Source organism: Capsicum annuum, chromosome 6 (genome assembly GCF_002878395.1).
Source record: "Capsicum annuum cultivar UCD-10X-F1 chromosome 6, UCD10Xv1.1, whole genome shotgun sequence".
Taxonomy (NCBI): domain Eukaryota; kingdom Viridiplantae; phylum Streptophyta; class Magnoliopsida; order Solanales; family Solanaceae; genus Capsicum; species Capsicum annuum.
The window spans coordinates 225,756,702-225,771,205 of record NC_061116.1 but is presented as its reverse complement, the minus strand read 5'-3'; the positions used below and the strand labels follow the sequence as shown (position 1 = coordinate 225,771,205).

General features: G+C 36.0%; 2 protein-coding genes across 2 annotated transcripts; one reads left to right on the top strand and one right to left on the bottom strand.

The window, feature by feature from the left end:
- The first annotated feature begins 481 nt into the window (after nt 1-481).
- On the top strand, nt 482-5,312 carry LOC107875356 (GTP cyclohydrolase 1). The gene is made up of 2 exons (XM_016722049.2): nt 482-1,040; nt 3,769-5,312. Exons 1-2 carry the CDS (start codon nt 836-838, stop codon nt 4,938-4,940), a joined length of 1,377 nt encoding a protein of 458 aa, XP_016577535.1. The 5' UTR covers nt 482-835; the 3' UTR covers nt 4,941-5,312.
- Nucleotides 5,313-5,505: 193 nt separating this feature from the next.
- On the bottom strand, nt 5,506-12,468 carry LOC107875355. The gene is made up of 9 exons (XM_016722048.2): nt 12,011-12,468; nt 10,504-10,564; nt 10,172-10,381; nt 8,683-8,864; nt 8,314-8,485; nt 8,033-8,232; nt 7,531-7,656; nt 7,300-7,421; nt 5,506-6,257 (listed from the first exon to the last, which is right to left on the bottom strand). The coding sequence occupies exons 1-9, from the start codon at nt 12,057-12,059 to the stop codon at nt 5,712-5,714; spliced, it is 1,668 nt and encodes a 555-aa protein (XP_016577534.1). The 5' UTR covers nt 12,060-12,468; the 3' UTR covers nt 5,506-5,711.
- Nucleotides 12,469-14,504: the final 2,036 nt, after the last annotated feature.

The following is a 14,504-nucleotide window of genomic DNA, read 5'->3' as shown; positions in this document are numbered from 1 at the left end:
ACATGTTTAAGATTACAAGATTAAAAGATATTTTGGTACATTCGACATATATTTAATTTACAACAACAACAACAACAAAAAACCCAGCGAATTCCCACTAAGTGGGGTTTGGGAAGGTTAAAATGTACGCAGTCCATACCGCTATCTCCGAAGAAATAGAGAGACTATTTCCGATAGACCTTGGCTCAAGATAAAGAATAGTTAATAAGATCAAAGTAATACACAAAAACAAAATTGGTGGCATAACTGAAATAAGTAATAAGAACTAATAAAAATAAAAATATGAGAGACACACAAATAAAAGTAATATGCAAATAAGAAATAAGAAAAACACACCCACCTAGTAACAGTATATACTAGCAGCTCTTACTAATAGACACAATTCTAGGATTACTAATCCGGTTACGCAAGAATCGGGTTAGTAATTTATTACCATAAATTTTTTTTTTTTCTTAAATTTTATGTCAAGTTAAATTAGGTAATTTTTTTTTTTTTTTTTTTTTTAGGGTTTCAATTTTTTTTTATTTAATAATTTTTTTTTTTTTTTTTTTTTTTTTTTTTTTTTTTTAAAATCAATGTTTTTTTTTTTTTTTTTTTTTTTTTTTTCTGTAGTAATGCATACCCTGCATATTCAATCTGCACGTCGTCCCCAGATCCAAATAGTACATGTTCATTAATAGCAAGCCCTACAAATTGCCATTCTTCCTTATCTTCAATTCATTTGCTTGTCAAATTTTCCTCATTTGGGTCTCTCAAATTTGGAATCTTTGGCTTAAATCTTGAATCCTTCTTGAATTTTTTTTGTTCAGGTATTTATTTGTGTTGTGTTTTGTCAATGGGCGCATTAGATGAGGGGCATTATCAGACAGAAATAGAGAATGAAGTGAATTTTGAGCTTGGTTTTGAAGATCAGCCAGAAACAGTGGCTATTGAGGATGCTGTAAGAGTCCTTTTGCAGGGTTTGGGCGAAGATGTCAATAGGGAAGGGATCAAGAAAACACCTTTTCGTGTTGCTAAGGCTCTTAGACAAGGAACAATAGGTGAGCTTTTTGGACACCCTTTTCGATTTTACAATTGTTGTTTGTTTTTCATTTGTGCTGATTCAATGGATCTGTTGTCCTTTTATCTACATAAGATCTAGGAAAGTGGAGGATGTGCATCAAACTTGTTAGTGTGGATTTGTGTCTTCAAAATGTTATTAGTATGACCTACTGAAATAGTGTGAATGCATATTTTTGTCTCATGCTGTTAGTTTCTGTGTTTTCCTTTTTGAAAAATGCCCAAAGATACAATTTTTAGCTGAAACTGTGTACTGAATTGGTCTTTGCTGGAGGTTATGGAGGGCATGGATTAGGATTGAGGGTTCGTTAAATAGTATGAATGCATATTTTTGTCTCGTGCTATTGGTTTCTGTGTTTCCCTTGTTGGAAAGTGCCTGAAGATACAGTTTTTAGCTGAAACTGTTTACTGAATTTGTCTTTTGCTGGAGGTTATGGATTAGGATTGAGGGTTAGTTAAGTAATAGAGAATTGACTCACTTTTTCTTCTATACTAGTAGTCGTAGCATTACTCAGGGTATTCTTGTTATTCCATTTCTGTTACCAGTTAATGTTTCTTGCACTTCGATTATCGTATTATCTGGTTGTAGTGACTGTTCCTTTTTGGTGGGAATTCACTGGGTATGTTGTGGTTGTTGTTGTAGTGACTGTTCCTTTTTAGTGTGTGCTTTGTCGTGCGTTCTTTAGTATTTTGTATTTTTCACTTCTGCTTTGGTATGATTTTAATTAGCCAAGGGTCTATAGGAAACAACCTTTCGACCTCCCAAGGTAGGGGTAAGGTCTTACACACTACCCTCCCACACCCCACTTGTGGGATCACTTCGCATGTTGTTGGACGTTTTTCTTCCTTCAGTGAAGGTCCCGCAATTATGAGAACTCTGTCTGTTTATGCATCAAAGGAAAGAGAAGGGGTGGGATGGTGGAATTAGCTTTAACCGGACAAACAAGTTTTGTCATTTTCTAGGAGTAGCTATTTAAGTTAAAAGGCATCTTTTATACCATTATATACTTCATATAAGTTATGCAGATGGATACTGGGTTAAAGAGGGAGGCGAATTAAGTTTTACAAGTACTTGCAGGTCTGGTTTTCTTTATTACACCAAATAATTCTTTCGTTTTGTAACTGGACTATATTCAACAACAACATACCCAGTATATTCCCACCAAGTGGGGTCTGGGGAGGATATAGTGTACGCAGTCCATACCACTACCTCAGTGGCGAGATAGAGAGGTTGTTTCCGATAGACCCCCGGCTCAAAATAAAACAATCTAGACAAGGAAAGAGTCAGATGCTGTAACAGCTCAAAAACAATCTTTCATCATGAGATTTCAAGATTAGTTTATGCAGCTAAACCAAATCGCATACACCACAAAACAATAGAAACCGAAAACTTAAAAAGGACAACAAATGCATTTGACTTCATTCCGGAGAATTGAAGTGATGATTGCCTGAAACTTCAAAAGGAAAGTTGTCAGGTTAAGGGTGGTGGTTTCCATCCCCTCAAAACATCTCAAGTTCCTTTGGTCGAGATGGTCTAAAATGTAGCCTTGGTTGGTTTGCCACAACATCCTGATTGATGGACTTTCTAGCTTTCAACTGTCCCCTTTAAAATGTTCGCAAATCTCTTTTTGTTACAAGGTTAAAAAGTTCACTATCTCCTAATAAATCTGTTAATTAGCTTTTCAGTTAGTGAAGCACGAGTCGACGAACCTTCCAGAAAATAAGTCTTTGAATGTCAGACATGAGCTTTCTCTTTTTCATATTTTCTTGATGGATTCAGTGGCTCAATTTTCCATTGTAGAGGTTATTTGTAGCCATTCTGGTGTGTCCACCAGGTGGATGTTATTAAATAAACCCCCTCTAATTAGATAAGTTGGATTAATTCACTTCTCTAACCATTTTTGTTAGTATGTGTTTGGTGTGAAACTATTGGAAATAAGCATATACGTAGAGGGGAAAGGGGAAGTCATGAATTCCGAAAGCAGCTTCTGGACGTCCATGAAGTGTTGTTCCCTCAAGTAGTTGTATCCATGTACTTTAATTGGAAACTCATCCTTGTAGCACAGTTAAATGAAACTCGTGGGTACATGTCTCTTGAATACACGTGAGAGGAAGTAATCATGAAAGATAAAACTTTTCCATCTTGCGCATAGAACCCATGGATTACTGGCTTGTAGGGTTCAAGAACTTGATATTTTGATGCGGTAACAGGGCGTAAGCTGAAGCATGATATCATGTGTTTTTTTTGCAGTCAATGGAAGAATCTCTAGGTACAACGTTTCTTCAATTGCAATTAGAAATTTCATCTTGCCTGTTTAAAGAAAGTGTTTCTTATCCCCTGCTCCTTTCTGCTTTACATTTAAATGCTTGGATGCTGGTTAGTGCTGGATTTGTGTTCTAGTTTGAAACAATTTATTGTTTCATTAGATAAACTGTGCCTCATGTGAAAAATGAAGCACTTGCACAGCTTTCTTTAGTGAAATAATTTTGAGCACCAAGAGCTTGATAAAATCATAATAAATTGTTGCATGTCATTAGAACATCTACTTTATGCTAGTTAACTGCGGAACTCATCATGCTCTATGCGAAGGAAATCTGTATCTTCTAATAGCATGAATCATGTTGATATTTTCAATTGTAGGTGGGTGGTGGATTGATGTTTTAAACTATTGTTTGACTCTATTCCTTCATATTTTGTGTTGTATGAAGGTTACAAACAAAAAGTGAATGATATCATTCACGGCGCGTTATTCCCTGAAGCTGGATTGGAAGGTGGCAGTGGTCAGGCTGGAGGAGTTGGTGGGCTTGTGATTGTTCGAGATCTTGATCTCTTTACATACTGTGAGTCTTGCTTGCTTCCATTCCAGGTTAAGTGTCATGTAGGTTATGTTCCATCTGGAAAAAGGGTTATAGGACTAAGCAAGCTCTCTCGGGTTGCTGATGTTTTTGCGAAACGGCTCCAAAGTCCACAGCGCCTTGCTGATGAAGTTCGCACTGCTTTGCAGCATGGAATCAAGCCAACAGGTGTTGCTGTGGTTCTACAGTGTAAGCATATTACTTTTCCAAATTTCGAATCAGCATTTCTCAACTCGACTTCCCAAGGATGGGTAAGGATGATAGCTACCTCAGGTTCTGGTGTTTTTGAGGATCAGGATGCTGATGCTTGGACCGACTTTTTGAGTCTTCTGAAATTCCGAGGTATAAATGTAGACAATGCCCATCCTAGGCCCTCTGACCAATCATGGTGCCCATCGCAATCTTGTGGCAGGCCTGGACAAGCAAATTCAGCTATGACAAATGCAGTGCTTTCAATACTTAAGTCTCTGGGCGAAGATCCATTGAGAGAAGAGCTTGTAGGAACCCCATCTCGGTTCTTGAAGTGGTTCATGAACTTTAGAAACTCCAATTTGGAGATGAAACTGAATAGCTTTGTTCGAAGTAGAATAGATACTCGAAGTCTTTCTGGTCAGACTGGTAATCTTAAAGATGGCATCTGCTCCGAGCTCAATTTGTCGTTCTGGTCCCAGTGTGAGCATCATCTACTCCCTTTTCAAGGCGTTGTACACATTGGTTATCACTCATTGGATGGAGTGAACCCTGTTGGAAGACCTCTAGTGCAATCAGTAGTACATTTTTATGGCTTTAAACTCCAAGTACAGGAGAGGCTCACCAGACAAATAGCTGAAACTGTTTCATCGTTTTTAGGTGAAGACATAATCGTCGTTGTGGAAGCAAATCACACCTGTATGATATCTCGAGGAATCGAGAAGTTTGGAAGCAACACAGCCACATTTGCTGTGTTGGGTCGATTTTCCACCGACCCTGCTGCAAGAGCAAAGTTTTTGCAGAGCCTCCCTGATTCTTATTCTGCAGGAAAATGATGTCTGATGTCTTCTTCTAAAAGGAAATACATGCTACAGCAAGCTAGGTACTCACTCGCCTTTCGGGTAAAACTGGTGGAATTGAGAAGCAATCTCGCCCGTTTGCTCAAACAGGTCCTCTTTTTTATTTCTACAGCATAATGATAAATGAGGTGATGAGATTTTATCAATTTTTGTTTTTCCGTCCTTGTAGTATAATGTAGCATGAGCAAGCTTTTAAAGTTGCCCATGATTTATTTTCTACTGCATCACTATTGGTTGAAGTGTAATACTTGGCACATTGTGCCATATAGCATATACATATGGTGTTTTCCAACCACTTCTGCTAGCTATATTAATGTTATTCAAGACCTGATTGAAATCATTTCTGTATATGATGTGCATCAACATTACAAAGTAATTGTCGTGAGCATTTTGTGGTTGAACTTTGCGGAAACTTTTACCTTCAACGACCTTACAGCATTACTAGTTCTTCTATTTACTGACCCGACGAATATAAGCCATAACGCCGTCTTCTCTTAGCAAGATAAGTAATGCTAAACAATCACTTATGCAACAGCAACAGTAGTAAAACAGCACAGTTAAAACACTAATAATGATCAACTGTACAACGAGTTTCTAAAGAACGTTACTCTTCTCCAAGAGAATTATAGCTGAAAGTAAGACAGCTAATGCTGTTTATACACAGAAAGCATGTATTCTTGAGTCGAAACACATAACTAGCTCTAGATAAGTGCATCAACCTCTATACATTCGAGCTCATCAATAAACTTAGCCAAACCATAAGTGTCGGATTGCACCCCAATTCAAGTTTTCATCTGGCTCGGGGGGCTTAGGGTGAAGATCGTAATCAGAGTCAACCTCACTTGCATGACAATCTGAAAGATCATAGTCAGAGTCAACCTCACTTGCATGACAATCTAAGTTCACATCTGATTTGGGGGCCTCACGCTGAATATCACAAACAGAATCAACCTCACTTGCATGACAATCCAATTTTACATGTGGTTGCATTGCACCCAAATCTAAGTTTTCATCTGATTGGGGAGCTTCAGGCTGAAGATCGCGGACAGAATCAGCCTCACTTGCATGACAATCTAAGTTTACATGTGGTTGCATTGCCTCAGGCTGAAGATTGGGTACAAAATCAACAATAGGTGCATAACTATCTCCGTCTACACGTGCTTGCGATACCTGTGAATTGGGAACAGAAGCAACCTTGGCTTGGAGTGTATTCATGAACATAAAGCCCAGTCCGATAAGTATTGCTAGAACCGCATATACCAGTAGAGATGACACTAGCATCTTCAAGAGACCCTAAAAGAGAAAACAGTAGGCATGATTTGAAATTGCACGATAAGCAGTAATTTAAACTTTCGTACACATCTGGATGCAGAATAGGGTACAATTTACAATAAGCACAAATCAATTATCATCTATAAAACTACGAATACGTCCGCATTGTACTTTCGGCATCTATGTCATAATACTAGCTGAATGTTATACGTTAAATGTATCATGCAAGCAGATATATCCCCATGAATTAGAAATAACAATATAATGACCGGATCTTAGCAAGGGTATCCACATTGAGCCATGAAGTGTAAGCCATCCAAATTCAACAGGTTAGGGGGGTGACATTCATCTAAAGTGGCAAAATTAGGAGCAACCCAAATCAATCATGCAACAGATTGGGTTACATTGCCAATCACTATAGAATTTTTTCAAATAATAGATGATTACAACTACATCTCAATCACAAACAAGTTGGGGTCAACAAATAGTAGATGACTCAGAAAAAGAAAAGGACGACCAAATTATTTCGCCTATGGCACTTTTACTTCCTTGCAGAGTGAACGATTTTGGCAACCCAACTGTATAGCTCAAAGAGCAGAATATACATATAAACCATCAAAGTATTTCTAGTTAGACAGCTTGCACTATGACTCACTCCTCAACCAATTCTGACCCAAGTGAACTTTGAGTGGTCGCAACATGACTCTTCATTTATTCAAAACATGACTCCTCATTTACTCGACCCATTTTAACTTGCCTACCGGCAAAGCGTATAAGTGAAAAATGACCAACATCATATAGGCTGTGGTTAATTACGCATTACAGCTTCAATATTCAAATAAATGGATTGCTCCCAAAGGACTGTAGCTAGAAGGTTGAAGTGTTAATTGAATGCCAATTTGATCTAGGAGATGTCCATCAACTGATGGTGCAACCATGGCAATGAAGGCATGTTCACCATACAAGTTTCTCGACCAAAAAAACGTATATCATACAAGTTTACCTGTCTTTACAGACAAATGAACTTTAAAAAGTCACTAACAAAGAAGTTAAACCAACTCACCTTGCTCCGATATGGGCCTTCGAAAGGTTGGTAATTTTTGAAGGGTAGATTTTTATCAGCTAGCTCAAGACAATGGCGAAGCATGTTGAGTACAGTCAACCTAGTTCCTAAATCATCACTTTCTGAAAACACAAGACCAAAAGGAGAAGAATAAAGGAGGGGAGGGGTGTTAGAGTTCTGTTAAACTTAAACAAATTCATGTACTAGCAGGCTAACTTATCTAGATGCCACCTGGGATGTCAAAAATTTGTTTCTTCGGATGAATACCCAGCAGCTGTCCCAAATACATGCGAATGCGTGTACGGTCCGAGAGTGAAAGTAAATCACCATGTGTGAGCACAACAATAGGCTTTTCATCTGAGATTGTGAGAATAAGCAAATTAGAAGAGCCGTAATATGCTCCAATAATGAGAAAGAGAAAATGGGAAGATAAATACCAAAATATGTTATAAACTTAGTATCAATCTGATACTTGTTTTTGGATGGGCTAAGGTGTGTCTTCCTTATTATTTCCAACATTATTTTGTAATTCCACAATGAACTTCCCCATATTCTGATCAAGGGGGCTTCAATTAACATTAATCGTTATCTAACAGAACCACTACACTTTGTTTCTGTCTACACATTTTTAGTAATCACAAAATGGATATAATATTTAATCAACTACACTGCTCTTAAAAGGCCAAAAGACAGACTGAAGTGATAACAAAATTAAAACAAATTGGATTAATACCTTTGAACGATAAGAGAGGGTAGTTGAAAGTTGTAGCAACAGCCTGAGCTCGTTGTCTCTTTGTTTCATCATCACTGTCCATCGATTGCAGCATTTGGACCGCACTGACAACAAATATGACACAACTAACCACATTGGTCTCAGTGGCACAGTATCTATTTCGGCGAGCTTTAGACTTCATCTCTGCATCATCAGAACCCCTGCCAAAAGGAGTATTTCAGAGAGTCGAAGTACCCTAGGTAAGGTTTTGTTTAAGGTTACTAAAAGATAGTCATGTAAACCTCCGTATTAGTTTCCCATGACACACCCCCTTTTTCATCCAGCGCTTCACCATTTTCTCATTTTCATTCGAATCATCCGACAAACCACGTGTGTCATACAAACAGAAAGAGCTTGAACCTCTTGGTATCGTGTACTCATGGAGAAAGTATGTCCCATCTCCATCAGAAGAATCTGGTAACCCACAGATTCAAGAACAATGAAGCTGTTATGACATGTGAATTATCTGACAACAAATACTGAAAGAAAAAAACAATATGATTACAAAATTTCTAGGACAAACAAAGGAAACACGACACTCACATTCTTTTTGGTTACCATCTATCAGAATTTCACTTATTTTACATGAGAAAAAGAGAAAGAGAACATACACGATACTTGAGCTCTTTCTGGTGTAAAAGGATCATCATCGAATACCCTGGAAATCTTGTTAACAAGGCTGCTTTTTCCAGATCCTCTTGGACCAATCAACAAGAGTGTCATCTTTTTTGGTATATTGTAATCGCTCGCTTTCATGCCACCCACCTCCTCAATCCATGATCCAGGGGTGTAACTGCACGTGTTCATTTACCATGTACCTCAACAAATGCATCGTATTTACAAGTAACCAAGCCAAAGAATTTTGTAATATTCTATAATGGATTCTACCATGTACAGTTAAGAAACTGAATAACTACTGGGATGAAATAATTAAGGTTATGCAAGAAAAAAAAAGAAGTTAAACTAGCTAAGTAAAAATTTATTCCATCACAGGCACTAATCAAAATTCAGCTGTCTCTAGGCTGTCAAGTGAGTGAACACAAGACAAGCAGTTCCTGTCCTCCCAGATAAACTGGAATGGGATTAGCTTGTACAGCATCAGAGTGCGTGTTGAGCTGCATTAAGCATATCATTAACATTTAAAGTGATGTAAACATCAGCTGGCACTCATTTTTGATAACTGAGATCAATTGTTTATGACTTTCAAAGTCGGAGAATAATGGGTCCAGTCCACTACCTTACTCTCCTCCACTTAAATACTACACTTGGTTTACAAAACATCTCAAGTTCGTGACGCACACTTATCATACAATTCAAATTGTACTACCTTCTCCAATGAACCAAACCCCATCTAAAGCTAGCTCAGATCTACTACCCAAACCGGGGGGTGATCTTCTTTGGAAGTCACCATTTCCAGACTTACTTAAAAAATGGTACTTCCCTTCCTTGCAGTGGAGGCCACCAAAGCGCCTGTGGTGGTGGGGCGTGGGGGTGAGGGGTGGGGGTGGAGAGAGCAAAAATAGCTTGCATACCTACGATAAAATTAATGCTCATCTACTCACTGAGCATGGATCCCAAGAGTGTCTCTCAGAATTATGTTTCAGAATTTCTTGTTCACTGTGCATATGATATTATGTAAGCTACTTATCCCAAATCTCTACCTTAACCAATAAAGACGGATTTCGTTAACACATGGACAAAGGCTCTGGATTATTTTTCAACATAGCTCAAAACTTAAATATGAGACTAGCTGTTGCTATTTCCACTCTCTGGAGCTTAGCAAATTGCCCAGTAATACAACCCAATATGCAACATTCATCGGAATATCATTGAAACAGAGGAAGAGAAATCAAACAAGGCCGTGAAACACAATGCACCCTCATATAAATAAGTTGAACAATTTGAGGAGCATTCTTAAATTAGTATATCTAGTTACTTATCTTCCAGAGAAAAAGAACAACAACAACAACAACAAACCCAGTGTATTCCCACATAGTGAGGTCTGGGGAGGGTAAGATGTACACAGTCCATAGCTCTACCTCTAAAGAAGTAGAAAGGCCTTTTCCCATATAGAAAATGAATTACCATAAATTACAGTACCTCAAAATTTTATCTTTGGCTTCCTTCAAATAGTCCTTATGGAACTTCAGCTCCTCATAGCTCTTGAGAACATCCATATATACATTCCTTAAACACTTTTGGTTAACATCATCTATGGAATTTGAAGAAGCTCGAACGAATTCCTCCAAATCCATAGAACCTAGTCCAACTTCCCCATCCTCCACTTTTGAGCCAGGATGATCATCACCACTGCACACATTCCAATTTCCAAACACTAATATTACAAACATGTACAGACACACACACACACACACAGAGACTGTGGAGAGTCCATGTATGTAGAAATATCATGAACCAGAAACAGAAAATACCTGAGAAGCATAGGTGAGCTTAGTGGATTCTCAAAGACGTTTTGATCAAAAGATGATTCTTCTGCAAGTACCAAAAATTCAATCTTTTTTCAGCATTATCAATACACAAAGTAACAACAACAACAATAACATACCCAATGTATTCCCACAAAGTGGGGTCTGAGGACGGTAGAGTGTATGCAGTCCGTACCTCTATCTCAAAGGTGAGTTAGAGAAATTGTTTCTGATAGACATTATCAATATACACAAATTCTAGATTTTAAATAAGTAAAATTGATGCAAGAATCAAAGAATTGTTTGTCTCAATTCCAAACAAGTCCACTGAGTTATATGATCATTAGTTCAAAACTAGTTTTACCTAACTGTCAACCTACTGCTACACCTCATTCTTTATACTCCCTCCATTTCAACCAGTTTGTCTGATTTTGGCTTGGCATGAAATTTAAGAAACTAAAGATACATAGAATATATCAAAATATCCTTTAATCTTGTCGCCTTAAAAATATCATATGAAAAGTTGTAACAATGAGTTGCCAAAAAAGGAAAGAGACATGAATTTCAAAACTGACTAACAAATTGAAACAAAGAAAGTATCTGAATCCAACACACACATTACTCTTTTTTAATAACCGTGGTATCCAGGCTAGCTTACGCTCACCTCAACTAATTCCACGGGATACCAATCACATCCCAACAACAACACGTACACATAACTCTATCCACTAACGCTACAACAAATGGAAAAAAAAATCACCAAGTGTTTTTGTCTCCACCGAAATTTGAATCTAAGGGAAACTCTTTCGGTATCAACAACTCTCGCAACGGTCCTCTAACTGTGGAAAAGGGGTGATGGAACCTCTACTATGGCATCTTGCCCAAAGCGAGCGGGCAAGCCTTGCTGGTGGGGAATCGATAAGAAATCGAACGGGCATTCAAGCTTGGACTCAATTTGTCTGGATCATCGTTATCAACCACTTCATTAACCACTAGCTACACCACCAATCCACCATACTTACAAATATACATATCCAAATTATGCAAGAAACGTGGAAAATACAACCACCACAACAACAACAACATATCCAGTGTATTCCCACCTAGTGGGATCTGGGGAGGAGGGTAGAGTGTATGCAGTCCATACCACTGCCTCAGGTGAAGTAGAGAGGTTGTTTCCGATAGACAATAACAATTAACAAACACAAAACATAAACATATATAACCTAACAACACTAGCCACAAGATAATACTAGAGCCACAGGATAATACTACAACTATAACTCTGAAACCATAGACAACACTCAACACCATGACCAAAAAACTACAGACACAAATGAAGAACACTCCCCTACTGTTTCTTACGCACTCCCACCCCCCTAACCCTCTACCCTAATCCGCATCCTCCACACCTTGATGGGTCATGTCCTCCGTAAGCTGCTCCATATCATGTCTAATCATATAATAAATAAATAAATAAATAAATAAATAAGAGAAGATTCATATAATGTACCTGTTGTATACATGAGAGGAGAATTAGGAGATGTTGTATCGCCACCCATACAGTAAGCCAGCAAATTCTAGTAAATTATTATTTTATTTTATTTTAATTTTTTGATTTTGAAAATATACTGTTTAAGGTAGAAGAGAAAAGAGCGGACTTCAATAAGCTTGATGATGGGAAAAGGTTTACTTAGCCAACAAGAATTGAAGAAGGAAAACAGTAATAAATATGGCAAAGGGTTTTGATCACAGTGGAGTATACTCGGTGTATATTTTTGGATGATTATCGTGGGGTTCTGACACGTGTCATCTGATTTACAGGTAGTTGATTGGTTTTTACTTTCATTAGGACTTTGATTAAATTAAGGAGGTTACGTTACAGTTTAGAAAAAACATTAATGAGGTTGGATGATTGATGTGAAAATGATAAAATTGGCTTTGGGAATAGGGGCGCTCCACAGTCAGTTCGATTTATCGATTTTTAATCATTAAATTAATTTATGAGTCTTTTCCTAATTAGAAAAGATTTCTTTCATGTTTTATCAACTCTATTTTTAGAAAGAAAAAGTTTTTAAATTTTTATACATTAAGTATTTTTTTAATAAATAATAAAATAACATATGAGCAGAAAATTATTCTTTCAATAGATTTGTGCTTTTAATATTAGTTAAAATCTTAAATATTATTTTTTTTATTATAGTTTTATTGTTGCCATGTTTTTTGTAATGTATTTTATGTGCAATTTAGTTTTAATATTTTGTCATATATTTTTTTTTTAGAAATTTGTGATTTAAAATGTTATGAAGGTCACGGATTATGATAGATGATTAATTTTTTTTTAATTTATAAATCATATTTTTGTAATGACGTAACTTTTATATTGAATTAGTTTTGATTATGTTAACCACATGAGTATAGAGGTCTCGAATTAGGGTAGAAAGTTAAATTCTTTTTAATTTACGAATCATGTTTTTGTACTATTATAACTTATATGTGCAATTTAATTGTGATGTTGTTGCATGCCCACAATATATTTGTTTTAAAAAATTTATGATTTTTTTTATACAAGTGCGTTAGATAGAGAGATATGGAGGTTGCAGATTAGGGCAGAAGGTTAAATTCTTCTTAATTTATGAATGGGTAAAAATCATTTCACACCCCCACCCCACCCCCCACCCCCCAACTTTGATTAAAAAATCAAACTCCCCCTCAATATTGAACAATAATTATACCCCTTTTATCTCATGCAATGTCCATTTTGTCCTTATAATTTTAATTTTAATTGTGTAATATCTTTTTATATTATATGTAATGAATATTTTTTTAACATGGATATTTGTAGCATTTTATTTAAGTTTATTAACTTTATACGCAAATTAATACGTTTTATAAATTTATCACAAAATTTAATGTTATTTTTTAAGATCGTTATTTTAGTATTATATGTATTAAAAAGTCGTTTGGTGTGAGGTATAATTATGATAATTCAGAGATAAAGTTCATGATTATTTATCCTACGTTTAATTAGATGTATTAGGTAGTTTCAAAATTATTTGTCGCACCATTTATACCACAGTGATGAGATAAGTTATCACACATACATGTTAGTATAACTTATTTTGTAATAACTAATCCCGAAATAACTTGTTTCCAAACAACCAACCCTAAGTGTGTATATATAAATATGTATTTACATGCATGTGCGTATATTTTCGTATTTTATCACTCTCTTATTAAATTCATTTCGTATTACTTAACTTTTTGTTGATGTAACACAATCCTTAAGAAAATTTTACTTAGAGGTATATTTTGCTAAATTAACCTTATCAATGATAATTTGAAACTTTAAATTTGTCTATATTGTTACTTTATATAGTTATTTAACAATAAAAGGTAGAAAAAAAATTTCACAAATTGAGCAGAAAAACTAAAACATTTATTTTTAGCATGAGGATCAAGTGATAAGAAATGATATTATCTATTGTCTATATCAGTAAATAAGCTGTGACTGTCATTAATAGAGTATTACATATTTTATAATTTATATAAATAAATATAATCTTTAAAATTTGACCTTATTTTAATTCGAGAAAAACATCTAGTATCCCCGAACTATGACCAAATTTGCTACGACACACGTCAACTTCACGGGGGTCCTATTACCCCTTAAACTAAATTTTAGCATATTTTTGTCAATCTTTTTAGCTAACGTGATATCTTTTATCAATCGTTTTAGATGGTGTGACACCTTTGATATGAGCTCCATTTTATGTAATAAAGGTGCTACATTCGCACAAAAAATAATAAAAATACGCTAAATTTGAGTTCAGGGGATAATAGGATCCCTGTGAAGTTGGAGTGTGTCGTAACAACTTTGACCATAATTCGGGGTGGTACTAGAGGCTTATCTCTTTCATTTATTGTTTGTATTCTGCATTGAAATATGTTTATAAAATTAGTAATACTTATTATTTTCACTTGTTAAAATAAATATTATAGTTTTG

Excerpts from the sequence above, each read along its gene's own strand:
- LOC107875356 (XM_016722049.2), top strand. The coding sequence starts at position 836 with ATGGGCGCATTAGATGAGGGGCATTATCAGACAGAAATAGAGAATGAA. Across the intron at positions 1,041-3,768 it reads TCTTAGACAAGGAACAATAG|GTTACAAACAAAAAGTGAAT; the intron begins GTGAGCTTTTTG and ends TGTTGTATGAAG.
- LOC107875355 (XM_016722048.2), bottom strand. The coding sequence starts at position 12,059 with ATGGGTGGCGATACAACATCTCCTAATTCTCCTCTCATGTATACAACA. Across the intron at positions 10,565-12,010 it reads TCCTCTCATGTATACAACAG|AAGAATCATCTTTTGATCAA; the intron begins GTACATTATATG and ends TGGTACTTGCAG. Across the intron at positions 7,422-7,530 it reads ACAAATTTTTGACATCCCAG|AAAGTGATGATTTAGGAACT; the intron begins GTGGCATCTAGA and ends TTGTGTTTTCAG.